Raw genomic sequence first — 22,327 nt, 5'->3', positions numbered from 1 at the left:
CCAAAACTGGAAAGTCTGGAAAGTCATCCAAACGTCATGAGTTTCATTGACGACGGTGCGCTTGAGTGAACGCCTCCATCATAACAGGACGCACGAAAAGGTCTCGAGGGCCTGAGCTCCAAAATTCAAAAGTCCGCCATTTTGCTCATATCAAGTTCCAAAGTTATTGATTTCATTAGTGAGTTATCTAGACAGTGTGTTGATGAGTGAGCAGGTTATTCAGTTAGTCGTGTTAATTAGTGAGTTAGGTAGTTTGAAATTTAGTAGGCTAATAAGTTAGCTGTGAGTTAGCTAGATGGTGAGTAATTAGTGAGCAAGTTATTGAGTGATTGAGAATGCTGGTTCGCCAGTTAGTCAGCTAGCAGTAGTGAGTTAGCTAGTTAGTTTGGAGGATTGGGCTCTTTTTTAGGGGGTTGCATCAGTGGCCGAGTTTGGGCAAGATGGTGGCAATTTTGCCTTCAAGTCCCAAAGGAACCTCCAAACTTTGGAAGCTCCTAAATTCACTTCCTAATTTTCATACAACAACAATGGATTTTCGGTCGGTGCGAGGGCGAATGGTTGCTTTGTTTCTATGTGCCGTGCGATTGCCTGGCGACCAGTTCCGGGTGTCGCCCCCGCCCGAAGATAGCCGGGTGGGCTCCAGCACGCCCGCGACCCCCGTGAGGAGAAGCAGAACGGAAGATGAATGGATGGATGGATAGATTATATCTCCTATAAGAATCTTTCTGAGCAGCCCTAAAATGCGTTTTTGCTTTCGGGGTGTAAAAACGTCTTCGGGGTGACGTCACCACCTGCTGGACACGAGGAGAATGCAGAGGCTTATGTGACGTCATCGCGAGGAGAGCCTGCGGACCAGAATCGAGCACGCGCGCGCGCACGGGAGAGAAGGAGGTGAGCTCCGGCAAAGATGGCGCGCTGGCTCCTTTTGGACTTTCCTCGGGGAGGATTGGAACCTGCACCCCGAAGTCCGGCAACTATTTTGTGGTTCAGGGTCCCCGCGTGAGGGCGTGCGGACGGAAACTTGTCCAAGTTCTCGGGACGACAAGGTCGGTGATGACGTGCACGCGCGAGAGCTTTTCAAGTCAGAACTTGTGATTGGTCCAAAAAGTCTTCGTCACACTTCGCTCCATTTCATGATGATTTGATTTGATATATTTTATACTTTTTTTTTCTGTCTTTTGTGTCAACTCGGTGTTTGTTTCTCGCTGTGCGCACGTGGTGGATTGGTGACGTCACGACCCAGTACGTTTCCTGTTCGTGTAGAAACTTAAAAACTGCACGTGACTCACCGCGACAAGACAACAGGCTTAACAAATAAGAAAGCGTTCACTGACGACTCTAAATTGCCCGTAGGCATGACTGTGAGTGCGAATGGTTGTTTGTTTCTATGTGCCCTGCGATTGGCTGGCGACCAGTTGAGGGTGTACCCCGCCTCCTGCCCGATGACAGCTGGGATAGGCTCCAGCACGCCCGCCACCCGCGTGAGGAGAAGCCATAAGGAAAATTAAGGAAATATTAGATCAGATCAGATCAGATCAGTACAAAACTTCATGCCCGTAGACACAACAACCGGTTTTGTATTGCAGATGTTTTAGTTTTTCATATATTCAATATTTATTAGTTTTTAATTATTTGTTTGTATTAGTTTTATTCTGTTACATGTAATTGCATTATATTTAATAACATTTTATTTCAATGAATGCACGTGTAATGTTGATGATGATGATGATTATTGTTGTTATATTTTTCATTTTTGTCCGCTCGTCCTCAAGGGGAAGTGATGAGTTTTTGATGAAGTCGTAAAAAACATCCGAGTATACATAAAGTATACACCACAATAATTATATCAATACTATAGTTTAACTTATCTTTTAAATTCATTCATTTTCATATTTATTTTTGTACGTTTTATTTGTACTATTGAAATTGCTTTAGTTATTTATATTTCACATTTATATTTTCATTATCTTGTAATTAATTTGTCAAATGTTTCAAATATTTCCCACTTTTGTTTGAATCTTCTATTTGTATTATTGACGCCCCCCAAAAATTACTTTAGTTGTAATTTCTTCAACCTGAAAATGACGAGTAGAATCAGAATCAGAATCAGAATCATCTGAATGTCCCTCAGCTTCCTCAAGGTCGCGCTGACTTTTTGATGAGTCGTAAAAAAAAAATAAAAAAATCTTCAAATGTAAAATATCGCCTTCCCTCCTCAGTTGTCTTTGTGGGGCTGTCGCTCCCCTTTGTGGCCTGCCAGCGCCCACTCGTCATCTTCTTCTTCATCTTCATCATCCTCGTCAGCCCACATGGCCAAAGGGGCGGGGCCACCGCACGGCTCGGACCCGGGTCCGAGCGAATCCGACGTGCGTCGCTGTGAGGAGGCCTGCCGGGGGGGGGACTTTGCCCTGGCGGCGCGGCTGTGCACGGAGGCCCTGGCGGCAGACCCCCTCAACTGCGTGGCGTACAGCGCCCGCTCGGCGGCCCACCTCGGCCTGGGTCGCTACCGCCGGGCCCTGCGCGACGCCAACAAGGCCCGGGACATCAACCCCAAGTGGACGCAGGTACACCCTCAAAAGTCCTTAACGCTGCTCTGATGTCAAACTGACATCAGTTTAGCTAGTCACGATTTTGGGGGGAAGCCATAAAAGTAGTGCTTTGCTGCCATATTCTGACATCCTGGTGCAAAGGAACTATAGTTTAGTTAGTTAAGGAGCTTCCTTTAGACACAAGGAGTTATTTGCTGCTGTTTTGTGGCATCTGGGTGCTAAGGAACTATGTTGAAGTCAGTCGAGGAGCTTCATTTACACAAAAGTAGCACTTTGTCACCATCTCGTGGCACCAAGAAACTATATTAATTTGAGTTGAGAACTTTCATTTAGACAAAAGTAGTCCTTTTTCAACATCTTGTGGCATCTTGACAACAAGGAACTATGTTGACGTGAGTTGAAGAGCTTCATTTAGGCAGAAGTAGTGCTTTGTTGCCATCTGGTGATGTCTTGATGCCGAGGAACTATGTTGAAGAGAGTTGACGAGCTTGATTTCGACAAAAGTAGTGTTTTTTTGCCATCTCGTGGCATAGTGTCACCAAGGAACTATGTTGACGTGAGTTGAGGAGCTTCATCTAGACAAAAGAAGAGCGTTGCCGCCATCTTGTGGCATCTGGGCACCAAATAACTATTTTTAAGTGAATTGAGGAGCTTCATTTGGACAAAAGTAGTGCTTTGTTGCCATCTTGTGTCATCTATAGGCAATCATGTACCTTTTTGGGGAAGCAGCAATTACTCAACAAAATCCGACTGAATCTGGCATAGCAATAAGATTCGCATCGACAGTCGCAAACATCACGCACAAGACCCATGTTGCCCGCCACTGGGTCGTGTGCGGCTACGCTAACTAGCCCCCGCAGCGAGGTGTCAGTCGCAAAGCAGCCCGAAACTGTCGTCATTGCCATACATCGTGTCATTTTCGATTGCGGAACGTACAGCATTGCGGCGTAAGTCAAGATGACGCGGTGAAATGTGACAACAGGCCTCGTTATCTGTGCCCTTCTTAGGTTATGGTGGCGTATGCCAGCGCTGTCGTTAAAATATCACAATAATTCAACGAAATAATGCTCTGCACGAAGTGCTTGACACACAAAAGTCACGTCACAGAGTGTACAAGATGGCGTGTATGTGTGTGCGTGTGAGACTTGACTTCCTTCCTCCGTGACAGAGAATGGACGGAAGTGTGTTATTTTTCTACTCCGGCGCTTAGGCTCGACTCTGAAAGACAATAACAGAAGCCGCTTTCCTTTGCGCGTGTGCGTGCTTGCGTGTTTGCGTGTGTTCGCAGCCCGGCCTTTTGATTCGCCGCATTGGAAGTCAACAAGAAGAAGAAATCACCCAAAAGTTTTGGAGAAGTTTGTTTCCACTTCACTTTTTCCCAGTGACTTTAATTACACACACGCACACACGCACACACAGCTGTTCGTGGGAACGGACGGGCGTGCCCCCCCCCCCCCCCCCCCGCCCGCCCGCCCCCAACATCCCTCGTTGGTGTGTGTTTTGTGTTGAAAGCGCCGCATTGCGTAATCCGACCGGGGCGTCCGGACGCTGGCCGCAAGGCATTGTGGGTCATCGGGCGGCGCCGCCTCGGGGCCTGCCCTGTCATTAGCGCCGGAGCGGCACCACGTTGGCACCACAACGCGGGACGGCGGCCCGCGTGAGATTACAGAGTCAGAGTTCGGCCACGGTCTGGCTCTCCGCACGACCGGTTTCGTACACCACTTCGACTCTATTCATCTGTTTGGAGCTCGTCTTCATTAAGGTGGCGGGTGAGAAGCGGGGTACACCCTTAACCGGTCACCAAACTAAAATGGCCTTTGCCCTCTTTACACTTTATACCTTTTACATTTTCCTGCAGCTGATGACCACCCAGTGACAACATCATCCCATCAGCCAATCAGAGCTCGCTTATGGCTGGCTGCGATTGCCTAGCATGACGTTCACTTTGACCTTTGTTGGCAATTTTGTAACGTGAAGCCTAACCCTGCGTGAGTGTGTGTGAGAGAGAAGATGGGAGGGGCGGGGTCAGAGTATCAGGCCAGCCTATCAGGTTTCAGCATCGGTCTTGAGCGAGCGGCGGCAGAAGCCGAGCGAGCGAGGAGCTAAAGCTGCGAGCGTGAAGTCGGGCTGGCGTCGGAAGCGGACGGCGAGATGAACGTGTGAGGGCGAGATGCGCGACTGCGACGTGCCGGAACATGATGAAATGGCAACCCCGCGGGAAGGTCGGTCCACGTCCGCTTCGTCGTCACAGAATGTGCCTTGAGATACGAGTGACCCGACTTAAAAGTTTTTCAAGAGCCGTCTTTTGGGAAAATTCTTTTGGTCGGACTTGCGAGCGGTGAACTCAAGTTGTAGTCGGTGTTAGGTCGGCGTCTGCGTCAGCTCACGGTTGACGTCGGGTGGTGGTCGAAGTCACGTGGTGGTCGGCGTCGGGTCCTAGTCGGCTTCAGGTTGTAGTCGGCATCAGGTCCAAGTTGGCTTCAGGTCATAGTCCGTGGAAGGCAGGACACAAGCTGCTCTGTGATTGAATTACTCTCAATTTTGTCGTCATTTCTATCAGACCGTACAGTATGTCAAAATGTACGTGATCATTTAATTTTCACCCTCTGCAGGCCTACTTCCGCCAGGCGGTGGCGCTGCAGCACCTCGGTCGCCACGGAGATGCCCTGGCAGCGTTTGCCTCGGGCGTGGCCCAGGACCCCAAGAGTCTGCAGCTCCTTACGGGAATGGTGGAGGCCGCCATGAAGTCGCCCCTCAGAGGTTAGCTCGTCTCCGACTTGACCCCCCCCCCAACGCACGAGCTGACGGACATGTTGTCCACACCGCCCCTTCTCCAGAGTCTCTGGCACCTACCTACCGTCAGCTGTGCGCCATGAAACTGGAGCGCAGCCCCTTCATGGTGGTGTCACTGATTGGCCAGGAGCTGCTGACACATGGATTCCACGCCGCCGCCGCAGAAGCGCTGGAGGCGGCGCTGCAGATCGGCACATGCTCGCTGAAGATGCGTGGCTCCGTCTTCTCGGCGCTCAGCGCGGCGTACTGGTCACTAGGCTACACAGAGAAGAGCCTGGACTACATACAGCAGGACCTGGATGTGGCCCGCACCTTAGGTGAGTGTCAAATCTTGGCACTGTCAAACCTTGTCAGCGTCAGGTCGTAATCAGTGTCAGGCTGTATCAAAATCAGTTCATAGTCAGCGTCAGGTCGTAGTCAGAGTCGGGTCTTAGTCCACATTAGGTCTTAGTGTCAGGACAGGGACGGGTTGTAATCTGCTCCAGGTCATAGTCAGCGTCAGGTCGTAGTCAGTTTTAGGTCCAGGACATGGGCGTGGCTCACACTCCAGGTGAGCGTTAGCCACGGCAAGATGGTGAATGTGAACCTCCTCCTTGACTTGGCTGCAGGTGATCAGACGGGTGAATGCCGTGCCCATGGCAACCTTGGCTCCGCCTTCTTCTCCAAAGGCAGATATCGAGAGGCGCTGGCCAATCACAGGCAACAACTGGTTCTGGCCATGAAGCTCAAGCACAAAGAGGTTTGTGGTCACATGCGACCGCCAACATGGCTGCCGCTTTGTCCCATTGTGAATGTTAGCCTATTAGCATGCTGCTAATGGATGGATCAGAATGTGGTTGATTTACATTTCAGTTAAAAAGAAACATTAGAGGTGATCCATAGCTGTCATGCTAATGTTTCTGTTAAAGAAATAGCTGAAGTTAGCAGAACTAGCATGCTAATTGCGGGTGTTGTTACGACCTCAGGGAGCGTCCGACGCCCTCGGCGCTTTGGGCCATGTGTACACGGCCATCGGCGACTACCCCAACGCGCTAGCCAGCCACAAGCAGTGTGTCGCGCTGGCCAGAAAAAATGGTTGCCAGCTCTCAGAGGCCCGCCAGCTGGGCAACATGGGTGCCGTGTACACCGCCATGGGGGACGCCACCGGCGCACTGCGGTGCCACCAGCAACATTTGGATATCGCTGAGGTGCGACCCATCACAACAATCGTCTTCAATGTTCTGTCCTGTAAACTAATGCATGTCAGTGGTCTGAATTTCAGAAAGTCACAACCGCTCACTCACCCACACAGTACACACACACACACACACACACACACACACACACAGTGATCTGATGATTAAAAATGTCTACGCCATATATAGTTACAATGTAGGTAAGCACCAACACAGTGACAGAAAGTTCCAAGACAAGGTTAGAGACCTGAGAGTCCAGATTCTGGTGCTGAGAATCCAGACAAGTCCTGAGAGATGGTACTAGTCCCAAGAAAATGGTTTCGTCCCAGGTGAAGGTGTTATCCTGGTTCTCTTCTAGTGAGAGGTTTCTAGTCTTGAGAGGAGCTTTGAGTCCAAACAGAATGGTCTAGTCCCAAGTGAAGTTTGCACACCCGAGAGAATGTTCTAGTCCAGAGAAAAGGTTCTAGTCCAGATAGAAGGTACTAGTTCCAAGAGAAGGTTCTAGTCCTGAGAATGAAGGTTCTCATCCTGACCTAAGGTTTTATTGTAGTGTGTGTGATTGAGCAGCCATAACGTTGTGCACTTTGTCACTTTATGATGTTCCATAAATTGACTTGCATTAGTTTATGGGCAAAGATCTGCCACATCCAAGATGCCGGACACGCTGACGTATCGAGCAGCGAGGTCTCTATGTAGCTGCATGTCACAACATCTCTTTTGTCAGGCTCTGGATGACCGGCGCGAGGAAGCTCGTGCCTACAGCAACCTGGGCAGCGCCTACCACTCTCAGCGTGACTACGACAAAGCCGTGTCCTACCACAGGCGAGTTCTCAAGCTGGCTCAGGAGCTTGGAGACCGCACTGTGGAGATGAGGGCCTACGCCGGCCTGGGACACGCCGCCCGATGCATGCAGGTCGCTCTTTCGACAACATGAATGAATGCCGCATTCGTGTAGAATCTCATCAGGTCATCCAGGTCGCGCTATTCCGCAAAAGTTGAACAGAGGCAACCGGATTCTTCTTGGACGTTAAAGAGCGAACATTCATTCGTAGAAGAAAAAGTCATAATCATACGAGATTGAAGTCATATTCCTTCCGAGACGAGTTCTATTTTATTCTTGAATAATTGTATTCTTACAAGCAAAACATTTTTGAGAAATATTTGTCATCTTAAATCAAATCACCCACGTCAAGCATCCCAAGAAAATAAGACTTTTCATCGGTAACAAAAGGACGATTCTAACAATACTGCCGGTTTTTTCTACAAGGAAATGAAAAGACTATTCCTGTAACATTACTACTTGAAAATATAGGGCTCTATTCTAACAATATTACAACCTTTTTTCATGCATAATACGACTATTGTCATGATCGTTTTCTTCATAAAAAAGTGAGCACCTGCAGAGACATAACTAACGGGACTCCGCGGCAAAAAATGTAGAAGCGAAGACGCCGTTTTGGTTCAAAGTGTCTTCAACAACCACCAGAAGTCATATCGCCTCCTTTCAACATTTGCGGATTTCACCAGAACGTCGTGCTCATACGTATGTGTCGCGCTCAGGACCTGGAGGCGGCGCTGCGGTACCACCGACAGCAGCTGGAAAGTTCCGAGGAGCTGCAGGACGCAGCGGCCCGAGGCCGAGCCTCTTCCAACTTGGGTAGCTGCTTCTTAATTGCGTCTGATGCTGAACTTGTGATGTGAAGACTTCAAATGGCCAGCAGAGATCACCTTACTCACGTGTTCAGTGTCACATGACTGCTCCTCCAGCCAATCAGCACTCATCTTTTATTAACGAGGCTTTCAGTTTCTGCAACTTGACACCGTCGCTAGAACTTATGATAGACTCCACTTGGTATTCATTAGACTCACCTTGACTGAAGTCCTGTCTTCTTACATTTGGAAAGTTTTGTTTTGTAGTGCTTGAAACTTGACTAAGTTAAGACTTTTGACACTTACTTATGACTGGCACTTATGCGACTTACTCCCACCTCTGCTGGTCACAAAGTGACACTAAAACAAGTGGAAGACGTTTCAGTGAAGCCAGCAGGATATGTGGCATAGAAAACCAAATGTTTGAGCCATATCTGTAGGAGCTCCGCCTTTTCTCCATCTCAGGCATCATCCATCAGATGAGGGGCGACTACAAGGTAGCCCTGAAGCTCCACAAGGCCCACCTGACCTGTGCCCAGGAGCTAGGTGACTACGCCGCCCAGGGGAGGGCCTACGGCAACATGGGCAACGCTTACCACGCCCTGGGCCTCTACGAGCAAGCTGTGGGCTTCCATCGCCAGGAATTGAACATCTCCCTGGAGGTGAAGCCCCTCGGAAAGAGTTTTTTTGCAGCGGTGAGCAGCATTGTGTGACTGACTGAATGTGTTTCAGGTGAATGACCGTGCGTCCCAGGCCTCCACGCATGGCAATCTGGCGGTGGCCTACCAGGCGCTAGGTGCTCCGGAGCAGGCCCTCCAGCACTACCTGCACCACCTGACCATCTCACGGGAGCTTTGTGACGTTCAAAGTGAAGCGAGAGCTTTAGGCAAGCCAGACAAGAGCATCAAACGAAAGGAAACGACACTTTCTGTTTCTTCCATTTTGTCTTCCATATTCCAGCAAACTTGGGCAACTTCCATTGCTGCAGAGGTGACTACACGCAGGCGGTGCCGTACTACCAGCAGTACTTGCTTCTGGCTCCCAGCCTTCAGGACCTGGAGGGTGAGGGAAAAGTTTGCCACAACCTCGCGTATGCCCACTTCTGCCTGGGACAGTACCAAGAGGCCATCAGGTCAGAACTTCACTTCAATAGGGCAATTCAGACTGTTGCTTTGTAATCAATAGGTGGGGGTGATACATCCGGGTGGCAGAACGTGAATGACTACCGCTAACCACAGGGGATTCAGCAGGCTACTGTAGAGATAGTCAAAAACATTGGTGATTTGATATTGAAACCAGGACACAAACTTGACATGTTTGGGGTCGGGCCGCCAGATTTACCCACCAGATATGGTTTCAAAACCACCACAAGTTTACTTTTTGCGAATGCTTCGATGAATCGACCACATTGTCCGAATGCTTCGGCTTTTGCCACCCGGAAGAATGAGTGAAATCATGGTGAATTGTCATATACAAATATATTTTAGATCTATACCGCACTTGCCATCTTTCTTCTACTTCCTAGATACTACGAGCAGGACCTGGCCTTGGCCAAGGACCTGCAGGACAAGTTGGCCCAGGCCAAAGCTTACTGTAACCTGGGCCTCGCCCACAAAGCCTTGGGGGAGTTCAGGAGAGCAGAAGAATGTCAGAGATATCTGCTCCAGATAGCACAAGCTTTGGAGAACACACAGGTAGACGTCCAGTTTACAAAATAAGAAGTTGAAGAACACTGAAACAATTTTTCCTTGTTTTGTGTTTGCAGGCTATCTTCAGGGCTTTGGGCAACCTTGGAGATGTTTGTGTTTGTCTGGGAGATCTTCAGGGAGCCAACCGCTTCTACCAGCAGCAGTTATCTTTAGCTCAGAATCTCGTGGATAACAAGATGGAGGCGGATGCCTACTCAGCTCTAGGATCAGTTCACAGGTGAGAAGTTGAATGAAGACCTCCAACTTCCATCCTTCTCCTTGGCAGTGCCCGAGTGCTGTTCGTCGTAGTGGTGACGGTGTCTATTATCTACCTTAGGAGCCCAAAGCATTAGTTTTAGTAACTGAGTGCACGCAGGGGCTCCCCTAAGAGTTTGCAGCATTGGATGAGTCAAGTTGTTGAACAGATGTATCGCAAGGGTCCACCGGGGCTTTGATTGTTTTGTGTCAGGATTCAGGTTGCGAGTTGGACCGAGATGGAGAGAGGACAGGGAGGTGAGTTTGTGAACAAAAGTTTATTGCAGCTCGGAAGCGAACAAAGGAACTCTGAGAACTAAATCCGGGATTTAGATTGGGTCTGGCAGGGTAGGAGTCCTGGTCGTCGGTGGGCCGCAAGAGGTGAGCACTGGTTTGCAGGGAGCAAGGGCAGATGGCAGACTGGGGACAAAGAACAAGAATGAGGTAGAGATTAACTCACGAGGTCTTCGGGAAGCAAAAAGATAGGCAAGGTGGCTAGACTACGAACTTGACGTAGAGCGTTGATAGTCTGGCGACAAGTTGGACTCCCACAGCGTCTTAAGAGCAGTCAGACGTAATGAGGATGACAAGGTGCAGCTGCTAGACTCCAACACGCCAACCCTGCAAAGCACTCACACACACGGGCTGGACTCAGGGTGCTGAAACAGCAGCCCTGACATTTTGTGTCAGTCGATCTTTTAGCTTGTCCCAATATATAGTAATCACACTTAGTGAAACAGTTGTACACCTCACAAAAATAATTTACATTTTGGGGGAGATTAATTGAATTTCGATTCACTTATATGGGCAAAATGTATTTGGTTTGCGAGTAAATTCATTTACGTATGAGCTTGGTCACTGAATGAATTAGTAATAGAAAATAATTATGACAGAAGCTTCTCCAGCTAGCATTGATCTGGTAAATTTGGATTATGCAACAGCAATGATGTCATTAACGGCGCCTGAGTAGTGTTCCAAAACTATTCGTCATTTGACTGAGTGAACTCTACAGTCCACGATGTCAAAATCCCGACACAGTGATTAAGGTGTCCAAACAGCCCTTGTGTTGCTGTCTGACCCGCTGTGCCCCCATCAGGTTGCTTGGCCAGCTGGACACATCCTTGTCCTTCCACAGCCAGGAGCTGACCCTGCGCAAGGATCTTGGCGACCATCGGGGGGAGTGCCACGCCCTGGGTCGCCTGGCCGGCGTACACATGGCCCTGGGAGACTACGGCACAACCCTGCTGTGCTACGAGGCTCAGCTGGGTCTGGCGCAACGGCTCAACGACGCCCGCCTGGAGGCCCGGGTCCACGGGAACATGGGCATCGCCAAGATGAACATGGGCCACTTTGAGGAGGCCATTGGCTTCTTGGAGCAGCAGCTAGCCATGTTGCAGCAGGTGAGCTCCAGGGAGGGCATCCTGGATCGCGGAAAGGCTTACGGTAACCTTGCAGACTGTTACGACGCCCTGGGAGACTTTGAGGAGGCAATTCAGTGCTATGACAAGGCCCTGACGGTGGCTCAAAGTCTCAAGCAAGTCCAGGACCAGGAGAAAGCCTACAGAGGACTTGGCAATGCTCACAGGTATCTTGCAACTCGGTCTCATGGCGTGTTGGGGAGTGGGGTTGCAAAGCGGTGGAACATTTCAAGAATGACGATTGTGTTTCCTGTCCTTCTGCGCAGGTCTGTGGGCAACCTCCAGCAAGCTTTGGTGTGCTTGGAGAAGCGGCTGGTGTTGGCCCACGAGATGGGCGGAGCGGCAGGTGGGAAGGCACAGGCCTACGGCGAACTGGGCGACCTGCACAGTCAGCTGGGAAACTACGAGCAGGCCTTGACCTGCCTGGAGCACCAACTCGGCATCGCTCGCTCAACCGGGGTGAGCGGTGGTTCATCTTTCTTGGCTCAAGCGCAGAAGGACCCTTGTAGCTGTCACTCAACGCAATGAACAGGCCACACGTTTTCAGACATCTGCTTCACTTTCAGACACTCCACCGCTAGATGTCGGCAGTAAACTTCCCAACATCTGGCAACCAGTTTTTTCTCATTTGCTAAAATCAATTTCACTTCACTTTCACTGCACTTAATCTTCACCTTTTTTGACTCACTTTCCTCACTTTAAGCTTCTTCTCCATCTTTTCATGGACGGAAGTCTGCCATTTGGAAATTAATCTAAGGCTCTTCACTGGCATTATAGCCTTTATTGACGACTTCTCTCTCACTTTTTTCTGATACAAAAAAGACTTAATACCTGCCAACATTGACGCAACCTAGTGCTGGAATGTCTGAAGCTTACTCATAAGTCAAATATTTGCTCACAACACAGCAAAAATTGATCAGGTGACGGCCGTAACTCCACAATCTCTTAGTTGGGGCACTCGTTAATCAAGGTACCACCGTACATGTCATTTAAAATCCTGGCTCCCGCAATCAAGTCAAGTCCGTTTTCCCCATCAGGATGAATCTCTGGAAGCGCAGGCCAGCGACTCACTCGGTGGAGTTTACCAATTGATGGCCGACTACATGACAGCGCGGCAGTGGCACCAAAGAGCTCTGGACATGGCGGAACAGAAGGGCTGCGTGAGGAACCAAACCCGAGCCTACGGAAACCTAGGAGTGACCTACGAGGCTCTGGGCAACTACGAGAGGGCCCTGGTTTTCCAGGAGCAGCACCTTAGCATGGCGGCACAGACCAACGACTTGGTGGCCAAAACGTTGGCATTCGGGAGCCTGGGGAGGGTACACCACGCACTGGCCAACTACACGCAGGCCGTGATGTACCTGCAGGAAGGTGAGGAACGTAACGGCGACGTCAAGACATCCGGACAGCTTTTTGGCTTTGTTCGGAATCACTCCCTTGACTGATGACTCAACTCTACCTTGCAGCTTGTAAAAATCCTTATGTAGTAATCAGGGAATCGGGAACCACTGAATGATTGCCAAATTAGCCTTTGATTGCTTTCAGGACTGCGCCTGGCCGAGCAGTTGGCTCGCAGAGAAGACGAGGCCAAGCTACGCCACCGTCTCGGCTTGTCTCTGTGGGCTGATGGAAACCTGGAGGAGGCCCAGCACCAGGTCTGTAGCTTACAGCCTCCAGTGGTTAGCGTAACAACATATGGCTCTGATGTGGTTAGGATCGATTGTTATGGGTGTTTCAGCTGTACCGAGCATCGATTCTCTTTGAGAGTATTCGTCGCGAGATGCGGCACAGTCCAGACTACAAGCTCTCCCTCTTTGACCTGCAGAGCAGCTCGTACCAGGCTCTCCAGAGAGTCCTTGTCAGCCTCGGTAGGCGATCATCTCCACGCAGTGGCGGGCCATGCATTTGGTACCTGGGCCTTCAGTCGGGACTTACCCTACTTAATCCATCTCTTAATAGCGCTACTATCACATTGAAATGATTACAAATTGACAAAAACACAACAAAAGTATGTAACTGTGCCACACACATCATCTGGAGCAGTGAATGAATACAATTTCGTGTAACAAATAGTAGAAATTGTGTTGTAAATGTAGGCCAGCAGGGAAGGCCTCTCTGACACTGACCACCCATTACTGTCTCCTCGATCTTCACATATTTGTCATGAGTTTACCGCTCGTCCACAGGGCGCCACGAGGAGGCGCTCTCCATAGCGGAGCGAGCCCGAACGCGGGCCTTCGCCGACCTTCTGGTGGAACGTCAGAAAGGACGCCAGCGGCCGGAAGGCTCAGACCAGTACGCTCCTGTTACGGTGGAGCACATTAGGGAGACTGTCAACTCCCTGAAGGCCATGGTGCTATACTTCTCAGTGGTGGGAGGCTTCCTGTACAGCTGGCTTCTGGCTCCTGGTTCAGGTAGCAGAACATCTCACATTTAACACGGTCCTCACCCCTTTTTATGCCTCTCACCCCCACTGTCACGGTGCAACCGCAGGCATCGTCAAATTCAACCAGGCCCGTGTGGGAGCTGATGCGCCAGAGTTCCAAGACAACGGTTGGAGCTCGTTGGACGGCGGTCAACTTTCTCTGGAGCAGTACATCTGCAACGCTAGAGAGGTTCTGGGAGTTGACGGATACCTCAGCAGGTGACAAACTACGCCAATTACACAACTTTACACCGGAACTAAAAGCGTTTGGAGGTGGCATGGGCCATGGGATCTGTTGCAAAAATTTTGTTCCAGAGTTCATCAGAACAGTTAATGTCTTGGAGAAGTCATACTTGCGTGTCCCTTGAGGAGTCCTGTGGGGGGTGCTCCGGGTCTATGGGGCGCCAGACTCGCTGATATGGGCTGTTCGGTTCCTGTGCAACCATTAACAGTTTGCCTCGAAAGGAGTTTAACTGTTTTGGGGTCTTGTTCAGGAGTGAGAGAAGAATGAAGCAGGAGATGGACAAGGCCGATCGGTACTGCAGACGCTGCATCAGTCTGTCACGGTAAAAAGGAGCTGAGCTGAAAGGCGAAACAAGCTCTCGATTTACCAGTTGGAGTCATGTTCCCACTATGGTCTAGACCTGTGGGTAGTGACGGAAATAACAAGAGCACAGTTACAAGCGGACAAAAAGTGCCCCGGCTCTCCCGTGGAGTTATGGTGAGAACCTCGATATATCCGGGAAAGGCTCAGAGTAGCGCCGCTGCTCCTCCACATCGAGAGGAGCCAGATGAGACGGCTCGGGCATCTGGTTAGGATGCCTCCTTGACACTTTCCTGGTGAGGTGTTCCCAAAACTTAGAGGCCCCACAGGAGACTTATCTGTTAGCTGGCCCGGGAATGCCTCGGGATCCCCGTGGAAGAGCTGCTTAGGCTGCTGCCCCCACGTCCTGACCCCGAATAAGCAGAAGGAGATGGACCGGTTGTTCTTTATTCGGACCCAAAGAAATCCCTGTTAGCGGGGTAGCACCTCCTCAATGCCAATAAACTCTTGGGGTGGGGTCTCTGCAGTTTTGGTCCCTTATTTTCTAGCACCACTTACTGCACTAGAGTGAAGTTTAGGTTTTTGCGATGTGGGAGGAAACCGGAGCACCCGGAGAACATCTCCACAAGCATGGGGGTAACATGCAAACTCCACACAGCAAGGCCGGAGCCTGGATTTAAACCCACAACCTCTGAACTGCGAGGCGGTCGTGCTAACCAGTTGCCTGTCATTTAGTTAGTGTAATTCATTATTGCAGAATATTTCCTTACAGGCTTCATGCGGGCAGCGAGACGGAGAGCGAAGCGGGAGACGTTCCGGAGCTATACTTTGACGAGCTCAGCGAAAAACTGAGCTCAGATGACGACCCCAGCGGCTACCTGCGCATGGTATCTAGGAACAACATCTTCAACAGGTGCCTCCTCCCTTTACCTGCTAGCCTAGCATGCTACCCAAGCAAGCAAGCACAGCAGTGTGCCTGCTGTGCAGAGCGTACAAACAGACTGCACAAGCTCAGCATGCTAGCAAAGAGGCTTTCCACTATCCCCTCACACACAGGTGGCACTCTGCATCTGGTCCGCCTCTGATTCGACCTCCAAAGCTGGAAGATTTGTGGGTCAAACTTGACTCCTCATTCCGTAACGCAAAGGTTAGACGGGCTGTGTGAAAGGGGTTTTCTGCTTTGTGTTTGTGAACAGAAGCTGCCGCAGCGTGAGCAGCATCAACAGCGTTTCTTCGGCGAAGGACGGCTCGTCTTCTCCTTCCTGCCGGCAGGGTATCGAACGTTCTCCTCTCAGCGCCCTCTACGACTTGCTCATTGCGCCGATGGAGGCGGTACGTATGCATGACAAGAAAGCTCGTCGGATCATTTATCGGAGATGGGAGTAAGTCACGTGCGAATTATAAGTGAGTTTCAAGTCTTAGCCATCAAGTTCCAAACAAGTCCCAAGTCCTGAAATTTGCGACTTAAATCAGAGTCGAGTCAAGTCAAGTAACTTGAGTCCCCCTGCCACTGATGTTTGGTTTGTGTGTGATTTTTGTTTTGTATCAGGCCCTGCTGCACAGCAGCGGTCCAGCGGGCCAACAACGGCAGCTGGTCCTGGTCCTGGAGGGCGACTTGTACCTGGTGCCCTTCGCCTCGCTCAAAGGCAGCTCGTCCAACGAGTTCCTCTACGAGATGTTCAGTCTGCTTTGCGTGCCCTCGTTAGCGAGCCTGCAAGCTTCCGGGAAGCGTTCCCACGCCGGTGACCCCTCGCCCTGCTGGGACGGTGGCTCCGTGTCCGCCGTGGTGGGGGCGCCCCTCCTGCCACCCGGCCTGATGCGGCGCTGGTTGTGGGGGCCGCTGCCTTCTGCCCGGGATGAGGCTCTGCGGCTGGGGGAGCAGCTGGGGTGTCGCCCGCTCACCGGCGTCAACGCCACAAAGGAAGGTGCCCTCGCCGCCCTCACTCGGGCGCAGTGCGTTCACTTTGCCACTCACGTTTCCTGGAAGCTTGCCGCCCTGGTGCTCGCCCCGGGTCGGGAACGAGCCGCCGCCCAGGAGGAGGAGGGGGGGCGGCAGATGATGGCTTCAAGTGCGGCGCGCAAACATAGAGGGAAGAAGGCTTGTGAGGATGAGGACAGCGAATGTGAGAGCGCGTGCAGCGGTCCGCCGCTTGGAGATTTCCTCCTCACCGCGGCGGATATCTTGGAGCGCAACCTGAGCGTCAAGCTGGTGGTCCTCAGGTTGGTGTTTAAGGTTTTTGCAGTCTTTTCAATGCTCTTACGTCTCTGACGTCCACCCACGCCCAGGTTATACCCTAAGAGGCGTTTCCAACAAAAGTCAGGGTTTTAAAACCAGCATCTTCAACAAGGGTTAGTGTTTCAAATCAGGGGTTCAAGACAGATTCAGCATTTCAAACTAGGATTAGGGTTTCAAATTACGTCTTAAAACCAGGGGTAGCGTTTACCAGGATTTTCAAGTTTCCCCTCCTCCTCATTTCCCAGGTCGTTCCCCGAGTGTGGCGTCCGGGTGACGTGTGACGGCTTGTCGGGCCTGACAGGAGCCCTGCTGTCGGCGGGCGTCGGATGCGTGTGCGTGTCTCTGTGGCCGACTCCGCCCCCCGCCTCCAAACTCTTCATGCGGACCTTCTACGCGGCACTGCTCAATGGCGCCCCCTGCAGCGCCGCGCTCAATGACGCCATGAGGATGCTACACAACAACAAGGACTTCGCACACCCCTCAAACTGGGCAGGTGACTGAGCACATTTCATATCATCGATACCCTACCACCTCACTTCAAATCCTAACCCTGGCTTGAAACACCACTTTGAAACCATAACCCCAGCTTTGTACCCTAGTGAATGACTTAAAACCCTCAACCTTAATCTTTCTTTGAAACACTAATTTGAAACCTCAACCCTAACACTGGCTTGAAACCCAACTTTAAAACCCTTACCCTGACTTTATTCCCTAATTTGAAACCCTAGTGGTAACTTGAAACCCCTGTTTTACACTCTAATTTAAAACCCTAACCTGTCTTGATACTTTAACTTAAAACCTTAGACTTGCCTCGAAACCCTATTTTGAAACCTTAACCCAGGCTTGAAATCCCAATTTATGCATGATGTCATGCGATGATGTAAAGTTCCACTTTTGATTTCTGTACACATCGAGTGTATTGAAGGTCTTGGCGTTTTCTGGCGGCCTCGGGTGGTCCGTTGCAGAAGTGCATCGACCCTGCCGGCTGCAGGCTCGCCCTCTTTGATGATGTCGTGTTTTGAAATCCGAACAAGCGCTACGTGTCTTCGCTCAGGTTACCTTCTGATCGGCGGCGACGTGAAGGTGAGCGGCCCCGAGTCCGTGGCGCGACAGGCCTTGGCGGAGGTCCTCCGGCACGCCGACAGGGCCAGGGACGCCCTGAGGGTCCTTCTCCACCTGGTCAGAAGTCAACACACATGACGTGATGATATACCTTTCTGATCATCTGATCACACCGATACGATAGCGAAGGGTTTCTGTTGCGTGCAGGTGGAGAAGTCTTTGCAGCGCATTCACAGCGGCCACAACAACGCCATGTATACGTCGCAGCGCAGTGTCGACAATAAGGTGTGTGCGCGTGCGCGTGTGTGCGCGTGTACTCATGACGACCTTCACTTGTCTGCTGCGCTCGTGTTAAAAGGTCGGCGGTGTTCCCGGGTGGCGATCCCTGCTGTCGGCGTTGGGTTTCCGTTTGGACCTCGGCGGTTCGGGCCTCCCCGCCGCCGTCTTCTTCCCCACGTCGGACCCTGGAGAACGGCTGCGACGTTGCAGCCTCACCATGCAGGCCCTGCTGGGTAAGTGGGGTTTCAAAGTAGGGTTTCAAGACAGATTTAAGAATTAAGGTTTCAAAAAAGGGTTCCAGTTTTGAATTTAGGTTTTAGGCCGATGTTACGCTTTCAAATGATGGTTTCAAGACAGTTAGGGTTGGAAAGAAGGGTTTCAAGACAAGGTTAGGTTTACAAATTATGGTTCCAAGCCAGGGTTAGGGTTTCAGTCTCGGTTTGGGGTTTCACATTTGGGTTTTCAAACAAGTGTTACGGTTTCAAAGTAGGGTTACTGACAGGGTTAAGGCTCCAAGTTGATTGTCTCCTGTTTGTGTGTGTGTTGAGGTCTGAGCGCTGCAGCATTTCAGGCTCTTTGCAAACTGCTGTCAGCACCTGAAGCGGGAGAGCAGCTCGTACGCAAGGTAACCGCCTTCATATGCTTTGCAGTGACTTTCCTTGAGTATCCTTCGCAATTGCTTTCCCTTAGTATCCTTTGAAATGACTTTGCGCCTCCAGCTCCACCAGGTGCTGCCGCAGCTGCCGTCGGCCGACGGCGAGCGCGACCGGCCATCGGCCGCCGTCCAAACCTCCCTCAGCGTGCGCGTGTGGAGGCTGCCGGGCTGCCACGAGTTCCTCGCCGCGCTGGGTAGAAAACAACACAACGGGAACAATTCAAACCAGAGACGGCATCACAACAGATCATAATGTGTGCCAGGGTTCGATCTGTGCGAGGTGGGTCGGGAGGAGGTTCTGTTGAAGACGGGGAAGCAGGCCAGCAGGCGCGCCATCAACTTCGCCCTTCAGTCTCTCCTGGTACTCTTTGGTGAGAACACGTCCATCGTGTGTCCCAGACTGACACACAATGGGTATACGCAGGCAACCGATCCAGTTTGACTAGTCCAGATTGACCGGGGAGCAATTCAAGTTAACTACAACCAGTTCAACAAAAACAATTCTGACTGATTTACCCAAACCTGATCGACCTGCGAACTGTCCAGATTGACTTCCAACCAAAACGGGTTTACCGGTGTGCAATCCCGGTTGACTGGGGACCAATCCCGTAGTATAGAAAATCCGCCGTGTGTGACGTGCTTCTTCCGTGTCTTGTTTCAGACTCCACGGATCTTCCCAATGATGTCAGCGTGTCCAGCTCCTCCTCTCTGGAGTCTCTCTCGTCCTCCCCGTCGGCATCTCAGCCGCCGTCTTTTCCCGCCTCGCCGCCTCGTCCGTCCTCCCCATCCGCCATCTGCCGGGACGCGCTGTCCGGCGACGCCATCTCCGTCTACAGCCTCAGCTCGCTCACCTCCTCCCTCAGCTTCCTGCCGCGGCCCGAGCCCGCGGGAAGCGACGTCGACAGTCAGCGCTCGCGGCCCCAGGAGGGGGCGGAGACGCCTGGCCGCTCCAGGCGAACGACCGATCAGAGCAAAGGGGAGGCGGGCGATGAGGACTACCAGGGCTACGCCATCATCAGCAGCGAACCTCTCGGGCTCGGGGACTTTGACGCACCACCCGCAGGACACCACCACACCAGGGGTGGCGACAGGGAAATGGAGGGCGGAGGAGGGTCCGCCACCACTTCCACGTCAGTGTCTCCGAAAAAAGCGCCACCGCCAAAAGTTCCCCCCAAGCCGCAACACAAACAGGAAATGTGAGTTTCCACTTCATCACAACACGCACACTCAAAACCTATTTCGACTGCAGGAATTTACACGAGAACTGCAGACCATTGTTTATTTGTACTGTGGTAAAAAAATGAAGACATAAATAATTTTGGGCATTTACTTGTAAAATGGTTCCAGGAACTAAAAGGTCCCAATCAGATACAATGCAGCCGGAAAGTATTTACAGCGCTTCACTTTTTCAACATTTTGCACAAAATACCCCAAAAAGGCCTTGAGGCTGTTTTCAAGCTTTTATACCCGACTCACTGGTTCTGATCCAAATTTTTCTCTTGGCAGTTCATCTCCACAGAGGAGCGTGCCGGCAGGCAAAGGGAAGACCTGCAGCTCCGAGTCAGACCGCTCGAGCACGGAGACCGACAGCACCGTCAAGTCCCAGGAGGAGCGGAGCATGCCGCCGGGACAACTGGACCCCCAGGAGCTGGCCCGCAAGATCCTGGAGGAGACCCAGGGCCACATGCGAGCCGTGGAGAGCCTGCAGAGGGCCGCCGGTCGGCGCTCTCTCTCGACACCCACCACCCCGATTCTGAGCAGGGGTGCGCGGGCCTTTCAGCCCTCTGAGACCAGCGCCTTCAGCAGACCCCCAAGTAGGACGAGTCTCGGCGCTCTGCCCCTCAGTCCTCTCTTGCCCAGACCACCTTGCCGCTCCTCCTCCCTGCAGAAGCTCGTGCCGTCCTCATCTCCCAAACGTCTCACCTCACTTGACAAAGAGTCCCACCTCAAACCTTCATCTGGCAGCGAGTCGCAACGAAAACCACCTGGCAGAGAGTCTCGCGTCGGACCTTCAACTGGGAGACAGTCCCACCTTACACCTTCATCTTCCATTGAGCCCCATCTCAGACCTTCAGCTGGCAGCGAGTCCAAAGTCAAACCATTTCACAGCAAGTCCCACCTCAGACCTTCAACTGGCAGAGAGCCCAACTTCAAACCTTCACCTGGCAGCGAGTCCCACCTCAAACTCTCCCTCATCCCTTCCCCCTCCCCCAGGGCCGTTCCCCGACCCAAAAGCTTCAAGGCGGCCCGCCAACACGAGGGTGCGTCCCCCGCCAGCCTTCTTCCGGGAAAGAAAATGAGCACAGTGAAAAAAGATGTTCTCGGTTTGCTGGACCTCTCGCCGCGACGTGAGCCCACCGAGGGTCTGGATCATGTCCACCGCGTGGACACCAAAGCACCCGCCGCTTCCAAACCTCCAAAACGCACCAAATTTCCTGCTGGCTACAAATTTCTAGCAGGGCATTTTTTCCCTTCTTCTAAGTGTTGACACCGGCACCTTAGTGGTTGCCATGGTGATTGCCAGGACCTGATGTTCTGCGAAGGATGCTGTAGAAGACACTGAGATGTGATGCGAAAGCTTTGGTTGCTAGGCAACAACTGTTGGTGTGAAGTAAACAGGAAGAATGAACGTTGGTGAGACTTGGACTTGAGTTATGATGTGTCTGTGTTTATACTTTGACGGACGCTGTCAATTTGTCAGCTGAACACATTTTGGGGACCAGAAGATTTTATATATATATATAAATATATATATATATAAATAAAACTCTGAATTACATTACTGAGAATAACTGAAACACATTTATAGCATCATATTTCCTATATACTGTAATTGATTACACGTTCCAGTCATTATTACATCTCATATGTATTTAAGAAAAAAACGAGTAAAGCAATGAATTGAAATATTCTTCCGATGTCTCAACTAATAAATGACTTCGTGAAACTTCATAACTACTCATTTTTTCAAGGATTTTACAGTAGAGTGGACTCCTCATATTCACGGTTCGGCATTCACAAATGTACCTATTTGATGATTTTGGGGGTAACCTATCGCCTGTTATTTGTTTTTAAGTCCCATTTTTTTTTTAATGGCAGAATACTGTCTTCACTATGTTTGCAAGCATTTGGAATGCTATGAGCCTCTTCCCATAGTTTGGTGTATATTTATGGTTTAAACTATCAATATAGGGAATTATACTTTTCGCTATATGTAGACTTTTGCTATTTGCGGGTGGGCAATTATAATATGTTTTTGGGTGACCCCCACTGAAGTTAATGTAAACATTAGTGTACCTGAAAAGGCCAAGACACTGCCCAGTGATTGGCTAGCGAACCCACTGTTATTTTATTATCATAAATTGTGTTTTCACCTATTTCTATATTGCAAAGTATTTGTTTTTTAACCACACAATGATCAAAATAAGGCAACTACAATTTTGTTCTGTGGCTGGAACAGATTAATTGCATTTCCATTCATTTCAATTGGAAACATGACCTCGGTTTGCGAACATTTCAGTTGGAGAACGAGGTCGTGGAACAAATAAAATTGATACTGATACACGTGAATTATCTGTATTTTCTATCCATTTGTGCG

At 50.8% G+C, this 22,327-nt stretch overlaps 1 protein-coding gene and 1 long non-coding RNA gene across 4 annotated transcripts; one reads left to right on the top strand and one right to left on the bottom strand.

Annotated features, from left to right (window-relative positions):
• The first annotated feature begins 74 nt into the window (after positions 1 to 74).
• ttc28 (tetratricopeptide repeat domain 28) lies at positions 75 to 22,157 on the top strand. Of its 3 annotated transcripts, XM_061800194.1 has the most exons (32): positions 835 to 1,046; positions 2,220 to 2,564; positions 5,162 to 5,309; positions 5,387 to 5,659; positions 5,951 to 6,081; positions 6,308 to 6,529; positions 7,242 to 7,430; positions 8,078 to 8,174; positions 8,633 to 8,829; positions 8,900 to 9,053; positions 9,128 to 9,299; positions 9,693 to 9,861; positions 9,933 to 10,093; positions 11,207 to 11,695; positions 11,795 to 11,987; positions 12,566 to 12,899; positions 13,074 to 13,183; positions 13,267 to 13,396; positions 13,715 to 13,942; positions 14,022 to 14,172; positions 15,270 to 15,410; positions 15,694 to 15,829; positions 16,047 to 16,717; positions 16,979 to 17,226; positions 17,788 to 17,912; positions 18,003 to 18,080; positions 18,154 to 18,307; positions 18,623 to 18,699; positions 18,794 to 18,923; positions 18,993 to 19,100; positions 19,391 to 19,925; positions 20,236 to 22,157. In XM_061800194.1, exons 2-32 carry the CDS (start codon positions 2,310 to 2,312, stop codon positions 21,215 to 21,217), a joined length of 7,188 nt encoding a protein of 2,395 aa, XP_061656178.1. In that variant the 5' UTR covers positions 835 to 1,046; positions 2,220 to 2,309; the 3' UTR covers positions 21,218 to 22,157. The 3 variants fall into 3 exon arrangements, with proteins under 3 accessions (XP_061656176.1, XP_061656178.1, XP_061656177.1); XM_061800192.1 differs by lacking the exon at positions 15,270 to 15,410 and having other exon boundaries at positions 75 to 1,046; XM_061800193.1 differs by lacking the exons at positions 835 to 1,046; positions 2,220 to 2,564 and adding an exon at positions 4,380 to 4,771 and having other exon boundaries at positions 20,236 to 22,156.
• On the bottom strand, positions 10,113 to 18,296 carry LOC133490298 (uncharacterized). The gene is made up of 4 exons (XR_009792154.1): positions 18,123 to 18,296; positions 17,793 to 17,909; positions 10,619 to 10,783; positions 10,113 to 10,530 (listed from the first exon to the last, which is right to left on the bottom strand). It is a non-coding gene; the product is annotated as an uncharacterized LOC133490298 (long non-coding RNA).
• Positions 22,158 to 22,327: the final 170 nt, after the last annotated feature.

Source organism: Phyllopteryx taeniolatus, chromosome 15 (assembly GCF_024500385.1).
Source record: "Phyllopteryx taeniolatus isolate TA_2022b chromosome 15, UOR_Ptae_1.2, whole genome shotgun sequence".
In the NCBI taxonomy this organism is placed as follows: Eukaryota; Metazoa; Chordata; class Actinopteri; order Syngnathiformes; family Syngnathidae; genus Phyllopteryx; species Phyllopteryx taeniolatus.
This window is presented reverse-complemented; position numbering and strand designations above follow the sequence as displayed.